At 45.9% G+C, this 22,866-nt stretch overlaps 1 protein-coding gene across 1 annotated transcript in view; it reads right to left on the reverse strand.

Annotated features, from left to right (window-relative positions):
• LOC140194889 (RNA-binding E3 ubiquitin-protein ligase MEX3C) overlaps positions 1–21,172 on the reverse strand; it is a 42,412-nt gene extending 21,240 nt beyond the window's left edge. The window contains exon 1 of the mRNA XM_072252197.1: positions 20,587–21,172. Within this exon, the coding sequence (XP_072108298.1) occupies positions 20,587–21,001 (415 nt within the window). The 5' untranslated portion in view covers positions 21,002–21,172. The remainder of the gene's footprint in view (positions 1–20,586) is intronic.
• Between the last annotated feature and the right edge of the window lie 1,694 nt (positions 21,173–22,866).

Consider the following 22,866-nt stretch of genomic DNA (forward strand, 5'->3'; position numbering starts at 1 on the left):
AACAGGAGTCTGAAATGAGAGTCTAACTTCGTGTTTACTTTAAGCTCTGTGCACAGGTATGACAAGGCGTAGACTATTCACCCACAGTAATTTATACATGTATCAATAATGAATTATTTAAACAAAGAAAGCTTAATCAAATATATTTAGAATATCACCCAAATATTACTGATATATTAAATACAGAATTAAGTTTACTTTTAGAAAGAATGGTGTGTGCAAGGAATATGCTGTCAGGAGTAGTGGTAGAGGCAGATACATTAGAGACATTTAAGAGACTCTTAGGCACACACACATGGACGACAGAAAATTGGAGGGATAAATTTAAAGATTAGCACAAGGTCATTGGCCGAAGGGCCTTTACTGTGCTTTAATATTATTTGTTCTAAATCCTGGACTACGGAAATCTCTGGACACCCTTCAAGACTGCCTCAAGAGGCATTTAGCCAGGGTGAACCTATATATCTGAGAGAAAAATTACAAGCTAGAAAAATAAAGAGATGTGGGATGAAGCCCCTGACAAAAGAACAGAAAGCACAATAAAATTTTGTTTTGAAACATTAATTCACTTCTGAATCCATATGCATGACCTTACTATTTTCTTCAGTTTTTGCTCTTTTTGCATTGATTCAATTTAATGTTTATATTTTATAGCTTTTTTTTTATTATGCATTGCAATGTACTGCTGCAAAACGAAGTTCATGACATATGCCAATAATATTCTGAGGTTTATAGAAAGGAGAGGCACTCTCATTGACTATGGGAGGAAAACAAGAGCATTTAAAACACTAACAACAGGAATTCTGCAGATGCTGGAAATTCAAGCAACACACATCAAAGTTGCTGGTGAACGCAGCAGGCCAGGCAGCATCTGTAGGAAGAGGTACCGTCGACGTTTCAGGCCGAGACCCTTCGTCAGGACTAACTGAAGGAAGAGTGAGTAAGGAATTTGAAAGTTGGAGGGGGGGGGGGATCCAAAATGATAGCAGAAGACAGGAGGGGGAGGGATAGAGCCAAGAGCTGGACAGGTGATAGGCAAAAGGGGATACGAGAGGATCATGGGACAGGAGGCAAGAGTGAGCCAGAAGATCCACACTTCACTTTACAAATACGTGGATTCCATCCAGCTAATTGGGACACATCGGGAACAGTACATTTTGGCCCAATTAAGTGGCTGTCCAAATTAGCCAAAGCTACATAGAATAGTTAAAAAGGTATTAAAAAAGACAAACTAATTTTAACTGAATAACAAATTATTTAAATGAAACACATAACAAATCAGTATGCTATCAATATTACGACAGTACTAAAAAACTGTATGAGTTCCCAATAGTTATCTATCAATGTAGGAATTCAACGTGCACTACCGTGCTCTTTTGATTAAATGAATAAAATCAGTGCAAACACCTAGTGCAGATTGTACTGCCTTTATACAATGCGTTCAATGCCTGCATGCTCCAAAAATTCATTTTCAGTGTAACATTCAAGATGACTGTCTATGCCTTTAAATTCTTTGTAGTTCCTAACATGTTAACGTAGTGAAATTTTTCTATTTTCACTCCCAGCCGTTTCTGTCATCTCCAAACCTGAATGCTTGAAACCTCAATGAGCAAAACAGTTCTGAATCATCTCACCAGTGACAAAAATCACTGCCTTTTGAACAGAAACACATGCAAGTGACACTATTTCTAAACTGCTCCAAACACAGTTTAGTTTCTAATGGCCACACAATGTGACTGACACTAGTTAGAAATTGTTCAGCAACATCCTCTTTCCCAATTAAGCAGCGGTGTGTCCCAAATGAGCAAAGGGAATCCCGTCTATTTTCTCAACTAGTTTTTGTTCTTTAAGAATTGTCCCAAACAAGTGGCTGCCCTGATTAACTGATGGACCAACAGACGATCCAATTAACTCTATTTTGATTCGTGTTTTACCATACCAATTCACTGATCCAGTGAACAAACCCATGGAAAATTGTGTGAACAGATTAAGTTTAATCATTAAATATAGCAGAGCACTCAACGTGACACCTCACTATCTTCTTTTGGTTAGTCAAAATTTGTTCTCTTCACGATCAAATGGAAACTGCTCAGATATTCAAGCAGTTTGCATCTACATCTAGAGATACACACAATATATAGGCCTTGGGTGGGTGACAAGCTGAGTCACAATGCACACTTCACAATAATAACCCTTTATAGAGCCATAGAACACCACAGCACAGAAATAGACCACTCAGCCCATCAAGTCCATGCAGAACTATTAATCTACCTAGTCTCATTAACCTGCATCCAGACCATAGCCATCCACACCCCTTCCATCCACATACCTATCAAAACTTCTTAAATATTATAATCAAAACTTGCATCCACCACGTCCACTAGCAGCTTGTTCCACACTCGCCACCCTCTGGAGTGACGGAGTTCCTCTGAAACATTTCACCTTTAACCCATGACCTCCTATTCAAGATTGCTTAATGTCATTTCCACTGAGTGAGGCCTCCGTCGATTAGGTTTGACCATGATGTTGTGTCCTAGCTGTATAGATACGCAAGCCTGGACAGTATGATATAGAGAACAAACTGTTGTCCATGTAGCAAGCTCCCCCTCTCTATCCATCTGATGAACCCAAAGGAATGGCAAAGACCGATACAGTTTGGCACCAGCTGCATTGCAGGAGTTGCCGGTCAGCGTTGAACTCAAGGCAGGACTGCCTTAGGGACTCCAGCTCTGGCTTTTTGCCCCTAGGGGTTTACACCTGAAGCCTTCCCCATGAGCAGGTATAGCTGCATGGCAGCGGAGACCAGAATCTTCCTTCTCCTAAATGAGCTGCCAACTATGGCTGATGAGCCCCATCTGCCTGAAGTGACTGGTTTTAAGGCACCAATAACCCACCTATGCTCTTTCTCCTTTCAGCAGAAACTGTTCTGCCTGGCTTGCTAAGCCACACATGAAGGCCAGGAGCTGGACTTGGTTGCCAGAGGCTATTTGGATACACTTCCAGTACAAAAGTGTAAAGAAGAACAAAATAATTGCTATTCCAGATCCGATGCAGCACAAAAACACAATGATAAAGAACACAATAACTAAGAAACAAAATACAGACACACAAGATAGGCACAGGAGAATCTGTACAGAAGGTGACTGACAGGAAATGATAAAAGTAGTGATCGGGGGCGGGGAGTGGAGTGTGAAGGGGTGGGTTAGTGGGTGAGTGGGCGTTGATTGGCTTTATTGCTTGGGTAAATCCTGTCCTTGTCTCTTCTGACCTCAGTAGAAAAAGCCTGCTTGCATTTACTCAATCAATACCCTTAATTTTGTATACCCCTATCAAACCTCCCCTCATTTTTCTCTGCTCTAGGAAATAAAGTCCTAACCTATTCAACCTTTCCCTTTAACTTAGGTCCTCAAGTTCCAGCAACATCCTTGTAAACTTCATTTATACTCTTTCAATCTTCTTGTCATCTTTCCTGTTGGTAGGTGAACATAAACTGCACACAATAATAAAAGGAGTCAATCCACCTATTATTCAAAGACATCACTATTAACAAAGCCCTCGACATCACCATCCGAGGGATCATTACTGATTAGAAACCAATAGGAAATGGAATTTAATGTGGGGGAATGTGGGCCAGGCCATTTGAAAACAGAAACCAGAGGGGACAGCAGCTAAAGAATACTGGTGAGAAAGTACAGGGAAACCTAGATGTTCTAGTGCATGAATTATAACATTAGTAGGCAGGGCCACCAGAGAGTACTGCAAGAATGTTGGATTTTAAATAATGAGGTTCTGTTGCAAACATCCAGGAGGTTCATGACATCTCACCTGGAATACCAGACAATTCTGGTTCCCTTACCCAAAAGATATAGCAACAATGGAAGATCGACAAAATGAAAAATGCCTACGTATTCAAGTCAAAATGAGAGACAAGGACCAATTCTGACAGTTATACATTTAGAAACATCTGCTTAGACATTAAACACTCTAATAAAGATAGCAGTTATCATTAATAACATTGAGAGTTCAATAATAAATTAAAATAAAAATGGAAGAATTTAGGAAATCTTTATCAAACACACTGGAAACCGTCAGAAAGCACGTGGAAAGAGAAAACAGATAACAATGTTAAATAATAACTCACAGACTAGTTTGAGAATGCCCATTAATTTACAGCATAAACACAAAATTACTTCATTCATACAGCATGACCACATGCTAGCTCCCTTGATGGCCTTGTAAACCACCTGAAGACAAAGCTGAATCTCTTCAACCTACTGATATGTTGAATAAGTGGTGTCAAATTATTTAATATATCATACAACTATGTAACCCCAAAAACAAAGGAAAGGGCTTTCACTGGAATACAAATTAAAAGGACAATCAGAAATAAAGTTTCTGCAAATGCAACTTTTCAAAAGTTTGACAGGAAAAAGACTGTATAAGTAAAATATTCGAAGAAGTGATTTCATTGAATATTCAGTAGGAAAGTTAAGCACACTGTCAAAGTGGCAACAGAATAAAGTACTTCAAAACAAAATAGACTGCTCTTAGATAGGCTCAAATTTAGTTTAAAGTCCAGACTAAGAACCCAACAGGCAAGAATAAAGGAGAGGCCATAAGGAGCTCAACATAGTCTTAACACAAGAAACAGAACAATGCTGACTCCATTTTCAATATTGCAAAGCTGTCCAGTCTTGATGAAGGGTCTCTGCCTGAAACGTCAATTGTTTATTCATTTCCATAGATGCAGCCTGACCTACTGAGTTCCTCCAGCATTTTCTGAGAGACTCTGGCTTTCCAGCATCCGCAGAATCTCTTTGTTCATAGCAAAGCTACCACCTGGTTAAGAATGGCAAGATTTTCCTCTCACACAATGTGTGCTCAGCTGCAAAGCATTTCAAACAGATTGTTTTAAACTTTATCTACAGATCCAACAGAAAGTTGCCAATAAAATTCCTGCTGAAAGGACACCAGCAATGTCAGTGATAATCACGATGATGCAGGATAATTTATTAACTATGTCCAATAATTATTTGAAGACTGGAAAGCAAGGGAACATTTTGTGTGCTTCAAACAAGAGTCATTTGGATCCCTTAGAATCAGAAACTTGAGACAACTGTCAAAATGTGAACCGAATAAAGCAATTACATCAAAAATTCCATACATCAGCATTTCCTGGAGAGAATTTTTGGGGGGTGGGGTGGGGGGGGGGAGAAAAAGAATTGTGCAGACAACAAAAATCGCACTTTAATCAAATGGTCACATGCAATTTAATTTGACCAAATTAACCTGTTATTTAAAAGGAGATGCAATACAGCCCAAGCAGGTTAGGTGAATTAAACAATGACCCACTTCAGCCACATTAACAAAACCTCAAAATGCCAAAGTAATCACACTACTCTCAAAACAGTAACAACATATTAATCTGTGATTTGGTTACATAACATTTAGAGCATTGAAGTTTAAACAGTTAACTTTGCATTAGAGATAGTCCAAGGAGATCTAAGTGAATGACTTGAATGAGCGCAGTGCTATTACAGCTCAGGCCGTTGGTGTTCAGAGTTCAATTCCAGTGCACCTGCAATGAGTTTGTACATCCTCTCATGAACACGTGGGTTTCCACCAGATGCTCTGGTTTCCTCCCACAGTTCAAAGACATCCCAGTTGGTAGGTTAATTGCTCTTTGTAAATTGCTATGATTAGGCTAGGGTTAAATAGGTGGATTCCTGGGCTTCACAACTTGTTGGGCCAGAAGGGCCTTTTCCATGCTCTTATCACCCAATAAAGTCTCTAAAGATATAGCTGGTACATTTGCAGATAACTCAAAAGGTAGGTAGGAAAGCACATTGAGATGATGGTTATAGAGAAACTAGAAAGGAACGTGGACAAGTAAATGTGCAAATAAAATGAGGAACGTGTAAAACTGGCAAAAGAAAGTAAAAAGCATACTTCTAAACAAGGTTGCACATATCAAATATACAAAAGGATCCGATTGTCCCAGCACATCATCTACAAACCTGGTATGCCGGCAATTAGGGAAGTTACCAAAAGCAGGGAAATTATGCATCAGTGATGTAGGATGCGGATGAAAGTTCATCCAGAGTACTGGGTACAGAATTGTTCTCTATTTAGAGTGGTCTAAATTGCAGTTAGAGAATTCAGGGAGGGGAACGGCCAACATTAAAAAGGCATCTGTATTAGTTGGCTCAGCTGACTCAAAAATGAAAAAAATCTCGAGGTCCTGATGAAATGTATCCAAAGCCACTGTGGGAGGCAAGACTGCAGGCGCCCTGAGCTGTTTAAATCTTTCCTGGCCATAGACGAGGCACCAGAATACTGAAGGTAGCAAATATGGTAATGTTATTCAAAGGCAGCATTGATAAACCACCTCATTACAGAGCTGTGAATCTAACATCAGTAATAGGGTGTTTGAAGACAAAATTAATCTGACAATTAGAAAGGCAGAAATTAAGCAAAAGAATAACATGCATTGATTCAGTCTACACAAACTTCAATAAGACCTTTGACAAGGTCCTACAGAAACCCAGAGGATCTGAGACAAACTGGATCCAAAACCTATTTGGAGACGGGAGATATTTGGTATTTGTTGCTCTGTGTTAGAATCAGAATCAGGTCTAATATCACTGGCATATGTCTGAAATTTGTTGACTTTGTGGCAGCAGTACATACCATACATGATAAATATAGAAAAACTGAATTACAGTAAATTATATATTAAACAGTTAAGTAAACATAGTGCAAAAATAGAAATTAAAAAATAGTGAAATAGAGTTCATGGGTTCAATGTCCATTCAAAAATCGGATGGCAGAGGGGAAGAAACTGTTCCTGAATCGTTGAGTATGTGTCTTCAGGCTTCTGTACCTCCTCCTTCATGGTAACAATGAGAACAAGGCACGACCCGGGTGGTACAGGGTCCTTAATAACGGACATCACCTCTTTGAGGCTACAGCCCACAATGGAACTAGGTTCACATCTCTCTGCAGCATACTTCGATCCTGTGCAGTAGCCCCCTCCATACCAGACTGTGATGCAGCCGGTTAGAATGCTCTGCATGGTACATTGTCTTTGGAGACACACCAAATGTCTTGATGCTATGACTTTTACTGTTTGATATATATAATAATAGTTTGGTTATGAACCTGGGTTGAAATAGTAACTCCGCAGACATGAAAATTGATGTTGTTGGTAGCAAGGTGGTGGTCTAAGGACACGGATGAATTGGTAAAATGGGTGAAATAATAGCAGATGGTAATTAATCCTGCTGGGGAGGTAATACATCTTGGGATGATTAATAAAGGTAGGACATACAGAATTAGGTTTATTATCACTGACATATGTTATAAAATCTGTTGTTTTTCAGCAGCACACTGCAAAGGAATAGTGCGGTTCACGAACTGCTCAGAAATCTTATGGCAAAGGGGAAAAAGCTGTTCCTAAATTGTTGAGTGTTGATCTTCAGAATTTACAACTACTCTTTTAAAAAAAATGTGGTATAATCTATTTAAAACAGACAAGGAATATTTTCCTCAAACCGCTGCAAGAAGTCACAAGTCTAGAACTTTTCCCTAAAGGGCACGAGAAGTCAAGGTTCTTGAATACCGTGCCTATAAAAAATATTGCCCCCCTCCCGGAAGTTTTCATGTTTTACTGATTTACAACATTGAATCACAGTGGATTTTATTTGGCTTTTGACACTGATCAACACAATGACACTTGTGGCAAAGTGAAAACAGATCTCTACAGTTATCTAAATTAACTACAAATATAAAACACAAAATTACTGTTTGTGTAAGTATTCACCCTCTTTAATGACACACCAAATCATCACTAGTGCAGCCAATTAGTTTCTGAAGTCACATAATTAGTTAAATAGAGATCACCTGTGCGCAGTCAAGGTGTTATAAATCAACTGTTGTAAAAATACTCCTGGAAGGTGGTGTGGTGGGACATGGTGGAGTTGTGACTGGGGGGGGGATAGGGGGGGGATAGGGGGGGAGAGGGGGGAGGAGAGGGGGAGGAGAGGGGGGAGGAGGGGGGGAGAGGGGGGGAGGAGGGGGGAGGAGGGGGGGAGAGGGGGAGGAGGGGGAGGAGGGGGGGAGGGGGGGAGGGGGGAGGGGGGAGGGGGGGAGGGGGGAGGGGGGGAGGGGGGAGGGGGGAGGGGGGAGGGGGGGAGGGGGGGGAGGGAGGGGGGGGGAGGGAGGGGGGGGAGGGAGGGGGGGGGGGAGGGAGGGGGGGGGAGGGGGGGGGAGGGGGGGGGAGGGGGGAGGGGGGGGGAGGGGGGGGAGAGGGGGGGGAGGGGGGGGGGAGGGGGGGGGAGGGGGGGGGAGGGGGGGGAGGGGGGGGAGAGGGGGGAGGGAGGGGGGGGGGAGGGGGGAGGGAGGGGGGGGGAGAGGGGGAGGGAGAGGGGGGGGGAGAGGGGGGGAGGGAGGGGGGGGGAGAGGGGGGAGGGAGGGGGGGGGAGAGGGGGGAGGGAGGGGGGGGGGAGAGAGGGGGAGGGAGGGGGGGGGAGAGGGGGGAGGGAGGGGGGGGGAGAGGGGGGAGGGAGGGGGGGGGGAGAGGGGGGAGGGAGGGGGGGGAGAGGGGGGAGGGAGGGGGGGGAGAGGGGGGAGGGAGGGGGGGGGAGAGGGGGGAGGGAGGGGGGGGGAGAGGGGGGAGGGAGGGGGGGGGGGAGAGGGGGAGGGAGGGGGGGGAGAGGGGGGAGGGAGGGGGGGGGAGAGGGGGAGGGAGGGGGGGGGAGAGGGGGGAGGGAGGGGGGGGAGAGGGGGGAGGGAGGGGGGGGGAGAGGGGGGAGGGAGGGGGGGGGAGAGGGGGGGAGGGAGGGGGAGGGAGGGAGGGGGGGGAGAGGGAGGGGGGGAGAGGAGGGGGGGAGAGGGGAGAGGGAGGGGGGAGAGGGGAGAGGGAGGGGGGGAGAGGGGGTGAGGGAGGGGGGGGAGAGGGAGGGGGGGAGAGGGAGGGGGGGAGAGGGGGGGAGGGAGGGGGGGGAGAGGGGGGAGGGAGGGGGGGGGAGAGGGGGGAGGGGGGGGAGAGGGGGGAGGGAGGGGGGGGGAGGGGGGGGAGGGGGGGAGGGAGGGGGGGGGAGGGAGGGGGGGAGGGGGGGGAGGGGGGGAGGGAGGGAGGGAGGGAGAGAGAGAGAACGAACAAACAAACATCAAGGAACGAGCCAAGCTGTTGAAGGAAGTTTTTGGCGAGAGTGGAAGTGAACTAGAGATGGAGGTCGGCGGGAAGAGGAACAGAATGGAAAGAGGAAGAAAAGAAAGCAGAGGTATGGGATATCAAACTCTGAGGAGTCAGTGGATGATCAAAACAGGACAGCAAAGCAATGGAAAGAAGATGAGATTAAAGCAATTATAAAACTAAGTGAAGATGGGGTTGCCTTTTGGTGATTGGAACCTGATTCGTTTGATGAAGATGCTCAACAAGATAATAGGTGAGATTAAAGGAGCAAAAATTTTATGAAATGTATCGCTATTAGTGATTTGTCGGGATACTGCTCAGCAAGGCAAAATGATAAGATTATGTAAAATAGATGGCAAAGAAGTACAATGCTCAACAATAGAAAGTGGACCAGAGAGTTATTTCAGGGATACCAACAAAAGTTACTATGGATGAGATTAAACAGAACATAAAAGGAGCAAAAATTATTGAGGCCAAACATTTGAAAGTTACAAGAACTGGGAAAAAGTGTGATAGTTTATTGGTAATGATTAATTTTGATGACAGAGATTGCTGACTAACGTTTACTTAGGGTATATGTGTTATGCGGTTAGATATAAATACCACCGCCTTTAAGATGCTACAAATGTCAGAAATTCAGGCAAATTGCGGCGGTCTGCAGAGGAAAACAGATGTGGGAGATGTGCTGGAGAACATGAATATGGGAAATGTGAAGCGGGAGCTAGGCTGAAATGCTGCAATTGTGGCGAGGAACACAGCGCAGCTTACCCAGGGTGCATTTATAGCAAGAAGGCAGCTGAGATACGATATGTAAAAGTAACTCAAGGAATCAGTTATGCAAAGGCAGTGAAAAAATTTGATGAAAAGAGGCTGTCAAGCAAACAAATACAGGGAATAATAAACTGGTGAACTGTGAGAGCTGTAACGTGAAAAAATAAGGATACACTATTAATGAGTAGAAAGGATTTCGTGCTTTTTCTGGTGGATGCAATCAATTGTTCAGCACAAACAAGCAAAAGAACTGAGAAAATTAAAATTATCGTCAAGTCTGCAGAAAAGTATCTTGGTATTAAAGGGATTAGGTGGGAAGAAGTCAAAGAAACACTGAATGGAGGATCCAACAGTTCACAGGCAGGGGAGATGGAATCTTAATGGCAATTTCTTGCAAATGGTCAAGAATATAAGAAATGTTTCAGAACTTAAGGAAAATCCTCAGATTTTATGGTTGAAGCCCAGGGTAAATGTGCAGAACTGCAACAACAAATAGAAGTACCGGACAAGAACAACAGTGAGTTGGAAAGAGATTGGAAGATAGAGGAAATTATTATAAGGATACAAAAGGAAAAGGAATTTGTTGCAAGTGAATATCTACATTCAGATTATAAAATGAAAACATGGAAGCAAATGAAGAAGAACTCTGAGGTCTCAGTAAACAACTGCAAGCTATGATCCAAGAAAAGGAAAACCTGAAAAAAGCAGATAGACTTGGAAAAAACAGCAATTTTAAAAGTATAACATGCGATAATTACTATTCTTTAACAAGACAATTTTAGTCTTACAAGTGATGTAGATGAAATCAATGTAAGTGAGGTAATGCAACTACACGAAAACGTGACAAAATTAGGGGAAAATAGCAGTTTGCGGCATTATCTAATGAGAGTATTAAGCATTCACGAGGAATTGCAACTACAGAGTGATGCTAATAGGGAACTGCAGGTTCAACTAGATTGTCTAAAGTAGAGAACTCCAGGACGTATTTGGTTGGAACACAAGAAGTCTAGCAGGTGGCAGTAATGCACTGAAAACTGGTTGCCAACCGCCATATAACAAAAAAGTAGTAGTAGTACTCCTGGAAGGTCCATCTGCTGGCAAGTCAATATCCTGGCAAAAACTATACCATGAAGACAAAAGAACATCCCAAGCAACTCCACAAAAAAAGTTATGAAAAGATGGATACAAGAAATCTCCAAGTCATTGAATATCCCTTGGAGAAACAGTTGTCAATTATCAAGAAATAGAAAGAATATGGCACTATTGTATATCTGCCCAGAGCAGGCCACCCTCAAAAACTGAGTGACCATACAAGAAGGGGGACTAGTAATGGAGGCCACCAAGAGACCAATGACAGTTCTGGAGTGGTCACAAGCTTCAGTGGCTGAGATGGGAGAGACTGTGCATACAACTGTTGCCCAGGTGCTTCACCAATTGCAGCTTTATGGAGAGTGGCAAAGAGAAAGCCAATGTTGGGAAAAAAAAAACACTCACATGCCGAAGGGTCTCCACCCAAAACGTTGACTGTACCTCTTCCTATGGATGCTGCCTGGCCTGCTATATTCACCAGCAATTTTTTATGTGTGTTACTCACATGAAATCTCAGCTAGAGTTTGCCAGAAGGCATGTGGGGTGCTCTGAAGTCAGCAGGAAGGTTCTATGGTTTGATGAAACCAAAATTGAGTTTTTTGGCCACCAAACTAAACGCTATATTTGGCACAAGTCAAACACCGCAGATAATCAAAAACACACCATCCCTACCGTGAGGCATGGTGGTGGCTGCATCATGCGGTGGGGATACTTCACTGAAGCAGGCTCTGGAAAGCTTGTGAAGGTAGAGGGTAAAACGAAATGCAGCAAAATACAGGGAAATTCTAGTGGAAAGCCTGATGTAGTCTTCAAGAGAACTACAACTTAGAAAGATCTGTTTTCCAGCAAGACAATGACCCCAAGCATAAAGCCAAAGCTACACAGGAATGACTTAAAAACAAAGTTGATGTCCTAGAGTAGCCCAGTCAGAGTGCAGACCTTCAACCCAATTGAGAATTTGTGGCCGGACTTGAAAAGGACTGTTCACTTACGATCCACATGCAATCTAACAGAGCTTGAGCAGCTTTTGCAAAGAAGAATGGGGAAATATTGCAGTATCCAGATGTGCAAAGCTGTTATAGACCTATCCACACAGACTCAAGACTGTAATTGCTGCCAAAGGTGCATCTAAATACTGACTTGTAGGGGGTGAATGCAATAATTTTGTGTTTTATATTTGTAATTAATTTAGATAACTTTGTAGAGATCTGTTTTCACTTTGAAACAAGAGTCCTTTTTCTGTCAGTGTCAAAAAAAGCCAAATTAAATCCACTGTGATTCAATGTTGTTAAAACAATAAAACATCAAAAACTTCCAAGGGGGCGAATACTTTTTATAGGTACTGTATTTTTGAGAAATAATAAAGATAAAGGGATGAAAGGTTACTGTGAGCAAATGGACTAAAGAGTTGAAGTTGCAATTTGATCAGCCATGCTTTGACTGGTCTGGGGGCTTGGTGGCCTAATCTTGAGCTCAATTCATATGCTCATGGGTCTCCAGAGGAAAATTACTAATCCCTGCAAACATGCCACGGCAAAAAGAATCAAAAAGCATGGATATGTCTGTCATTGGCATGTTCTTTGAGACCAACTTTATTAAGACAAGTTTCTTTCCAGGAGAGTAGTGATAAAAGCCTTTAAGAAAACAACTGAACTAACACAAATCAAAAAACCTGCAGATACAAGAAATATTAAAAGCAGAAGATACCAGAAATCTATTATGAATTGTCTATAAATGCATCGCAGCTCCTGAAGTTCTCTGACAGCACTTTCCAAAACCACAACAGTAACAAACATACAGCACTGCAAAATTCTACAAAGGAACCACAATGCTAATTTGGAACTACAACTGCTATTTCTACATTATTATCTTGTCCAATTATTGGTACTCCCCACCAAGACTCAAATTTAGAAGACACTCATCCAAGGACCACAGTCATCGAGCACTACAGCACACAAACAGGCTCTTCAGCACAACTAGTCCGTGCCAAACTAATTAAACCCGAACTATAGCTCTCCATACTCCTCCCATCCATGTACCTATTCAAATGTTGTAATCGAACTTGCATCTACTTCTACTGGCAGTTCGTTCCACACTCTCACCACCTTCTGAGTGAAGGAGAACCCCCCCCCCCCATGTTCTCCTTAAACCTATCACCCTTAACCTCTAGTTTTTGTCTCCCCAACCTTAGTGGCATTTAACCTACTTAGACCCTTCAGTTTTGTTTATTTCATCCTCCTACGCTCTAGGACTAAATTTCAAACCTATTCAAACTTTCCCTATAACTCAGGACCACAGCAGTGTAAAACAGTTTACAAGCACCTCAAGGAAAAGTTATAGCTATGCAATTGTTGACAATTATGTGCTCTCCACTTTAAACTAATGCTTTAAGTGGGTTTAATCAAGCCTTAAAACACAAAGCATCACCTTCTAAAAAGAATTTCAAGCACCAACTATGGCTGAGTTGCTTCATTCTTATCTCAAATATAAAGCAGGATACTAAATGTTTTTTCAGTGATATAAAGAGTAAAAGGGAGATGAGAACTGACATTGGACCATTGGAAAATGATGCTGGTGAGGTAGTAACGGGCGACAAAGAAATGGCAGATGAACTTAATAAGTCTTTGCATCGGTCTTCACTGCGGAAGACACTAGCAGTGTGCCAGAGGTCCATAGGTGTCAGGAAGCAGGAGTAAATGCCATTGTTATTACAAAGGAAAACATGCCAGGCAAACTCAAAGGTCTTAAGGTGGATAAGTCACCTGGGCCAGATGGACTACATCCCAGAGTCCTGAGAGAGGTTGCTGAAGAGATAACAGATGCATTGGTCACGATCTTTCAAGAATCACTTGATTCTGGCATGATCCCGGAGGACTGGAAGGTTGCAAATGTTACTCCACTCTTAACGGAGGAAGGCAAAATAAAGGAAATTATAGGTCAGTTAGCCTAACCTCAGTGGTTGGGAAAGTGTTGGCGTCTATTATTAAGGATGAGGTTTTGGGGTACTTGGAGACAAATGATAAAATAAGTCAATGTCAGTTTCTGTAAAGGGAAATCTTGCCCGACAAATCTGTTATGAGTTCTTAGAGGGTAGACAAAGGAGAGGCAGTGGATGTCATTTACTTAGATTTTCAGAATGCATTTAATAAGATGTCTCACAAGAGGCTGCTGAACAAAATAGTATGGTGTTACAGGAAAGATACTGACACAGACAGAGGAATGGCTGACAGGCAGAGGCAGAGAGTGGTTAAGGTTGGCTGCCTGTGACTAGTGGTGTTTGTCAGGGGTCAGTATTGGGTTCCGCTACCTTTTATATTGTTTGCTGATGATTTGGATAATGGAATTGATGGTTTTGTGGCAAAGTGTGCAGATGATACAAAGATAGGTGGAGGGGTAGATAGTGCTGAGGAAGCAATGCAGTTGCAGCAGGACTTAGACAAATTGGAAGAATGGGCAAAAAAAAAAAGTGGCAGATGGAACACAGTGTTAGGAAATGTACAATAATGCCTTTTGATGAAAGGAACGATAGTGTGGACTATTATCTAAATTGGGAGAATAATAATATATGCTGCAGAGAGGAGTGTTGAGCAGCTTTGGGCCTGTACTCACTGGAACTTAGAAGAGTGCCTGGGGTGGGGGGCCAGGGGGAGAATCTCATAGACCACCTGGATAATACAATGCACAGGACCAAAAGAAGATTCAGAGCGCTATAAATTTAGTCGGCTCCATCTTGCATACTAGTCTACAAAGTACCCAGGACATCTCCAGGGAGCTGTGTCTCAGAAAGGCAGCGTCCATTATTAAGGACCTCTAGCATCCAGGACATACCCTTTTCTCACCGTTACCATCGGGTAGGAGGTACAGAAGCCTGAAGGCACCCACTCAGTGATTCAGGAACCGCTTCTTCCCCTCTGCCATCTGATTCCTAAATGAACAATGAACCCGTGAACACTACCCATTTTTTAAAATATATATTATTCCTGTTTTTTGCATGATTTTTAATCTATTCAATATACATATACTGTAATTGAGTTATTAATTATTTTTTCTTCTTCATTATGTATTGCATTGAACTGCTAAGTTAACAAATTTCATGACACATGCCAGTGATAATAAACCTAATTCTAATTCATTGAACCAACTGAATGTTGATAGGACTAGAGCAGGTGGATGTTGAGAGGATGTTTCCGTTGGCAGGGGTATCCAGAACCACAGGGCACAGCCTCAACATTGAGGGGTGACCTTTTAGAACAGAGGTAAGGAGGAATTTTTTTTCAGCCAGAGTAGTGAATCTGTGGAATGCTCTGCCACACACTACGGTGGAGGCCAAGTTCGAGGGTATATTTAAGGCAGAAGTTGATAGTTTCCAGATCGGTCAGGGCATCAAAGAATATAGCAAGAAGGCAGGTGTATGGGGTTGAGTGGGTTTTCTACTATCTGTAGTTTGATGCAGTTTTTGCAGGATAGAATACAGCAACAACTCTTCCTACGTGATACTGCAAACTCATTTCATAGTCAAATAATCTTGGAAATTTCTAACACTAACACATTATTGTACTGCATCGAAAGGCAGATCAAATTTCGGTCAAACATCCAGTGCAGCGAGAATGAGCACCAACACATTTAAACTCAAAAGCACCTTCTACTCTTGTCAGGGGAACATAAAACATCCCCAGCCATGACTTTTTTGTTCTCTTCAAGAGTTAGCAAAATGGTATGGGATAGTACAGTACAGTTATACCCCAAAGAACATTACAAAGCAAAAAGCAGTGCTATTTCTATGTAACTGGCCCTCATTTTGTACGTCACTGTTATGATTTTAAATTATTTAGGGATGTATGATTCTGAAATGTATTATATAACTGAAAGTGTCATTCATCCCTCAACTGTATAGCCACAAAAGCATCTCTACATCCATTAAAATCCAACCTAAACTGAAGATGACCCAAACAGCGACTCAAAAATATTTAAGGTAACAAATCAGTAATTCTGTTGAACAAGCAATGTTCTTCTTTTTTATTTCTTAGACACTGAATATAAACTCATGATTTACTAAATTATGCTCAGGCAAAGTTTAAGGTTAACTGCCATCAATGGTCCCCAGCCCAGCTGTGAAAAGAGAGTTGGCCTGGGGCCATCAAACCTATCTCATTAAAAAACCCTAGAGCTACAGAAACTCCAATGACCTCATCCATGGGAGAGAAGGGCTAAGGAGGGCTACACCTGGAGAAAGACGGGCTCAGGACAGAGGACTGTGGCGAGCTACTTTCAGCAGCCAATGTCCCAGTAGGGGCAATGGGCTTATGCAAGTTTAAAGTTGTTTCACTTAATCTGCTTTACAGCAAAAGGAGGAAAACATCACAGACCATTTCCTCTCTAGTCAGCCCTACATCAGTTAATTCTCCCTTCCCGCCCAGACAGAAATTAGCAAGGTTAAACTGACAGAATTACTTTCTTACAGGACTCTTGCTAACCAAGTTAGAAACTAATTTATTCACTTCTGTACAATTTAAATACAAATTTCAAACTAAGGCTCCAAGATGTTCTCCTTTTAATTTGGCAGTATCTCAGAAATTAAACTGAGCTGTTGCCAAACACAAAATACATTCCAAAGCTAATAAACTGAAAAGATTTATGATGCAAATATTTCAGTTAAAATATGATAGGGCTTACTAACAGTTGAATTTTCAGATCATACAATCCTGTACACCAAGAACTAGTCAACCAAACTTTTGAGTTTATGTCAAATGCTCAAGGAAACAAGTGCCATTTCAGAAATCCTGCAACTTCATTTTGGTAAATTCCATTAGTTCTTTTGTGTAAAATAAGTGACCAAGAACCTTTAATCCAAAGAGTAATGACTCTGACGCAATTTTCAAAATGTATATATCAACCATTGGTAAGAAATTTCAATTTTCTCTTCCTGAAGCACAGTGGCGATCACATGAGATCTACAAGGAATTATATTATAATCTGCTTATTCAGCATGCTGGTGCTGGAGAATGAATTTTCAACAATTTGGTTTGTCTAATTCAAATGCTGTTTCTTAACTGAAAAGTGTCTTGCAGAACTATTATGTATTATTTTAAAGTTGACAGCTTGTGATTAACAAATAACAACAATTCTCAGGTGTGTTTAAAAAAAAGACTACAGATGTGGCAGAGGGGTGAGAGAGGGCTTTGTTTATGTTTATGTCTATGTTTATCTCTTTCATTCTTTTGGGGTCTTTTTCTGTGGATGCCTGAAGACAAGTATGTCAGGTTGTATTCTGTATACATCCTCCGATAATAAGCAGAACCATTTAACCATGAAATGTCTTGCAACATACAAAGACTTCTCAAAGCTGCAGAACGTGCTAAAGAACTCAACTAATCAAGTACTTTTGATGGGTTATTATCATCAAATATATAGTCGTAATATCAATGAGTAAAGCTTTATAAGGTTAGGTTGATCGAACTAGGTCTTTTTTCTTTGGAGGGAAGGAAGATGAGGCGACTTGAAGATGTACAGAAATGACAGATCAAGTAAACAGCCAGAGACGGTTTCCCAGGGCAGAAATGGCCAATAGACGGGAGTTAGAGGAAGTATAAAGGGTGGCAAGTTGTTTACACTGAGAGTGGTGAATGCATGGAACACCCTGTCCAGTGGTAAGGGCAGATACATTATGGACATTTAAGAGAATCTAAGAAAGGCAGATGGATGAAAGAAAAATGGAAGATTATGCAAGAGAAAAGGGTTAAATTGATCTTGGAGTAGATCAATTCTTCATAGGCTGAAAAGCATGTAAGGTGCCGTAATGTTTGCAGTTCTATGTTAAAGTCTGCAACATCAGTTGGATAAATACAAGACAAATTAAACTGATACTGGATCAATCTGTTTTCTTTCCCATGGAGTCTTTTGGATACAGGAGAAGGTAACACTGCCTCACATGTACAGTAGAAATCACCCAGTGTTGCATTGTAAAGTTGTTCCCCTTACTTTGCGCTACCGCCTCTGGAGACTTCAGAATCTGCATCTCTAAAGCTCAGACTTTAAACTGTTTATTGATAAACTGGTTTATAACAGCATGTGTCATTAATAATGGTGTGTCCTGACGTTGGAGGTCTGTCTGTATGAGGTGACGGGAGGATGCGCGGGTGGGAAAGGAGCTGGTTTTGCATCTGTTGTAAGGTTTTGTTGCGTTGTTCTGCTGAACATTGTGGGCATGTAACATTGGCACTGCAACACTTGTGAGCTGCCCTAGTACTTCCTTGTTGGGTGTGTTGGCTGTTAACACAAACGATGCACTTCACTGTATGCTTCAATGTACACTGGATAAGTACCATGATTCTGAAGAAAAAAATATTACTGGAAGGAGAAATTGATATTGGGAGGGAAGGGGGGAATTGGGGGGGACCGGAGTGTGGGGGGGGTGGAAAGGGGGGGACTGGTGTGGAGGGGGAGGGCAGGAGGGGGGGGGTCCGGTGTAGAGGGGGAGGTCGGGAAGGGGGTACTGGTATAGAGGGGGAGGGGGGAAACACTGGTGTGGGGGGGCAGGAAGTGGGGGAACACAAGTGTGGGGGGGGCAGGAGGGGGTGGCACCAGTGTGCAGGGAGGGGGCAGGGGGGTGGCACCAGTGTGCAGGGAGGGGGCGGGACACTGGAGGGGGGTCGGGAGGGGGAGACTGGTGGGGACACTGGTGTGGGGGGGGCGCGGGAGGTGGGGGGCACCGGTGTACAGGGGGCAGGAGGGGAGGGGACACTGGTGTGGAGGGAGGGGGTGGGACACTGTGGAGGAGGAGCGGGGGGGGTTACACTGGTATGGGGAGGCGGGAAGGGGGGACACACCGGTGTGGGGGGGGGGACACCGGTGTGGGGGGGGAGGGGGGGACACCGGTGTGGAGGGAGGGGGCAGGTCACTATGGAGGGGGGGGGGGCGCTGGTGTGGAGAGGGGGCAGGAAGGGGGGAACATCGGTGTGGAGGGGGGGACAGGAAGGGGGGACACCGGTGTGGGGGGGGACAGGAAGGGGGGGACACGGGTGTGGAGGGAGTGCAAGAAGGGGGGGACACTGGTGTGGGGGGGGCGGGAAGGAGGGGGAACACCGGTGTGGAGGGGGGCGGGAAGGAGGGGGAACACCGGTGTGGAGGGGGGCAGGAAGGGGGGGGCACCGGTGTGGAGGGGGGCGGGAAAGGGGGGACACCGGTGTGGAGGGGGGCGGGAAGGGGGGGACACCGGTGTGGAGGGGGGCGGGAAGGGGGGGGACACCGGTGTGGAGGGGGGAGGCGGCAAGGGGGGGCACCGGTGTGGAGGGGGGGACTAGTGTGGGGGGGAGGGGGGACTGGTGTGGGGGGGGAGAAGGGGGGGACACCGGTGTGGAGGGGGAGAAGGGGGGCACCGGTGTGGAGGGGGAGAAGGGGGGCAGGAAGTGGGGGGCACCGGTGTGGAGGGGAGGACTGGTGTGGGGGGGAGAAGGGGGGGACACCAGTGTGGGGGGGAGAAGTGGGGGACACCGGTGTGGAGGGGGAGAAGGGGGGACACCGGTGTGGAGGGGGGAGAAGGGGGGGCACCGGTGTGGAGGGGGAGAAGGGGGGCACCGGTGTGGAGGGGGTGGGAAGTGGGGGGCACTGGTGTGGGGGGGGCAGGAAGTGGGGGGGCACCGGTGTGGGGGGGCGGGGTGTTGGGGGGGAGGGAAGTGGGGGGCACCAGTGTGGGGGGGAGAAGGGGGGGAGGGGGGGCACCGGTGTGGGGGGAGAAGGGGGGGAGGGGGGGCTGGTGTGGGGGGGAGAAGAGGGGGACACCGGTGTGGAGGGGGAGAAGGGGGGGACACCGGTGTGGAGGGGGAGAAGGGGGGGGGAACACCGGTGTGGGGGGGGAGAAGGGGGGGGACACCGGTGTGGAGGGGGAGAAGGGGGGGGCACCGGTGTGGAGGGGGACACCGGTGTGGAGGGGGAGAAGGGGGGGGGGACACCGGTGTGGAGGGGGAGAAGGGGGGGGGACACCGGTGTGGAGGGGGAGAAGGGGGGGGGGACACCGGTGTGGAGGGGGAGAAGGGGGGGGACACCGGTGTGGAGGGGGAGGAGGGGGAGAAGGGGGGCACCGGTGTGGAGGGGGTGGGAAGTGGGGGGCACCGGTGTGGGGGGGGCAGGAAGTGGGGGGCACCGGTGTGGGGGGGCGGGGAGGGAAGTGGGGGGGCACCAGTGTGGGGGGGGAGAAGGGGGGGGAGGGGGGCACCGGTGTGGGGGGGGAGAAGGGGGGGAGGGGGGCACCGGTGTGGGGGGGAGAAGGGGGGGAGGGGGGCACCGGTGTGGGGGGGAGAAGGGGGGGAGGGGGGGCTGGTGTGGGGGGGAGAAGGGGGGGGACACCGGTGTGGAGGGGGAGAAGGGGGGGGGACACCGGTGTGGAGGGGTGAAGGGGGGGGGACACCGGTGTGGAGGGGTGAAGGGGGGGGGACACCGGTGTGGGGGGGGAGAGGGGGGTGACACCGGTGTGGGGGGGGAGAAGGGGCTGGTGTCGGGGCCCCACTTTCCTTTCCTCGCCTGCCGTCACTCACCCTGCCTGCCCACGATCTCAGCGACGTGCTCGGAGCTGGGCACGGGCACACACTCGGTCATGTTGACGCTCTTCTTCCTGGGCGGCGGCTGCTGTTGCGGCGGCTGGACCTGCTCGGCGTCGAATAGAGCCAGGACGGAGGAAACGAGGGGAAGGCCGCCGGGGCAAGGGGCCGCTCCTTGCGGCGGGAGGAGCGGCCCGACCCCGGGCCCAGACACCGAAACCCCGCCGGCCCCGGCCGACGACGGCGGGGGCGGCGAAGGCGGGGAGTCGGTGTCCGGGCCCCGGCGGTGCTGAGCGGAAGGAGGCGGCGAGTCTGGGAGGCCGAACACGGAGAGTTGTTCCATGGCGATGTGGAGCGGCCTGGAGTCGCCGTCGTCCCGCTCCACCTCTGTAAACACTGTACTACTCGGCATTGTACAACACTAACAGCACAAGATTATCATTAAATATTTTTCTCATTAAATAATAAACCTCTTCTTTTTTTAAAAAAATATTTTTTTCTCTACAAAAGCGCCAGCGCCCCTGAATTAATTCTTTTGTTCTTTCACTCCATCGTCGGAAGGTCTATAGCCACGCCCCCAACCGAAGGAAGCGTGCATTCTGATTGGCTCCGTTCTAGTGGAGTCCCGCCCATTTCCAGTCAAACTCGCGACTGACGCGCGGCTCTCAGCGCGCATTGGATGGATGAGCTGTCACTCATGCACAGTTGTCCCGCCCCGCCACCCTGCACTCGCCGAGGCGACGGGATGGCGTCACGCCGACCCGTTCCGAGGCTTCGTGTCGGCCGTTTCAAATGTGATGGGCGAGAGCCCGCTGCCCATTGTCCTCCGTATCTTCCAAGCCGGCCGTCGAACGGCGTGAAGTTAAACGAAAACAATGCTGGTGGTGGCGCTGAATGGTTTATCTCTATTCATGATGGCTCAGGCAAGGTCACGCCCTGTTCCCGCCATCAGAGATGGTGGGCGAGTGAGTTAGTTTGCTAGTTAGTTGCTTGGTGACTGGGTGACTAGGTTGGTTGGTGATTGACTGAGCTGGTCGGTTAGTTTGGTTGTTTAGTTGCTTGGTGTGTGTCTTGAGTGATTTGGCTAGTTGATTGACCCCAAGACTATAGGAAACAGGAGCAGAACTAGGGTGTTTGGCCCATTCAGTCATGGCTGATCATTTTTTTCTTTCTCCTCAACTCCATTCACTGGCCTTCTCCCCATAACCTTTGATGCCATGTCCAATCAAGAACCTATCAACTTTTGCCTTAAGTACACCCAATGACCTGACCTCCACAGCTGCGCGTGGCAACAAATTCCACAAATTCACTGCCCACTGGCTAAAGAAATTTCTCCTCATCTGTTTTAAATAAACGCCCCTTTATCCTGAGACTGTGCCCTCTTGTCCTAGACTCTCCCACCATAGCAAACATCCTTTTCACGTCTACTCTGTCTAGGCCTTTCAACATTCAAAAGTTTTCAGTGCGATCCTCCTCATCCTTTTGAATTTCAATGAGTACAGATCCAGAGCCATCAAACATCCCTTGTATGAAACTTTTCATTCCTGGAATCATCCCTGTGAACCACCTCTGGACCTTGTTCAATGCCAGCATATTTCTTCTGAGATAAGGAGCCCAAACCTGTTCATAATACTCAAGATGAGGCCTCACCAGTGCCTTATAAAGCCTCAGCATCACATCCCTGCTCTTGTATTCTAGACCTCTTGAAATGAATGCTAACATTGTATTTGCCTTCCTCACTACCAACTAAACCTGCAACACCTTTAGGGTGTTCTGCACAAGGACTCCCAAGTCCCTTTGCATCTCAGATTTTTCGATTTTCTCCCCGTTTAGAAAATAGTCCGCACACTTATTTCTACTACTAAAGTGCATGACTATGCATTTTCCAACATTGTATTTCATTTGCCACTTTCTTGCCCATTCTCTTAAATCTGTCTTTAAGTCCTCCTGTACCCTACCTGTTTCCTTAACACTACCTACCCCTCCTCCAATCTTTATATCATCTGTAAACTTGGCAACAAAGCCATCTATTTCATCATCTGAATCATTGATATACAGCATAAAAAGATGTGGTCCCAACACTGACCCCTGTGGAACACCACTAGTCACTGGCAGCCAACCACACAGGGATCCTTTTATTCCCACTTGCTGCCTCCTGTCAATCAGCCAATGCTCTAACCATGTTAGTAACTTTCTTGTAATATCATGGGCTCTTAACTTGGTAAGCAGCCTCATGTGTGGCACCTTGTCAAAGGCCTTCTGAAAGTCCAAATGTAC

This window comes from Mobula birostris, chromosome 3, assembly GCF_030028105.1.
Source record: "Mobula birostris isolate sMobBir1 chromosome 3, sMobBir1.hap1, whole genome shotgun sequence".
Lineage (NCBI taxonomy): Eukaryota > Metazoa > Chordata > Chondrichthyes > Myliobatiformes > Myliobatidae > Mobula > Mobula birostris.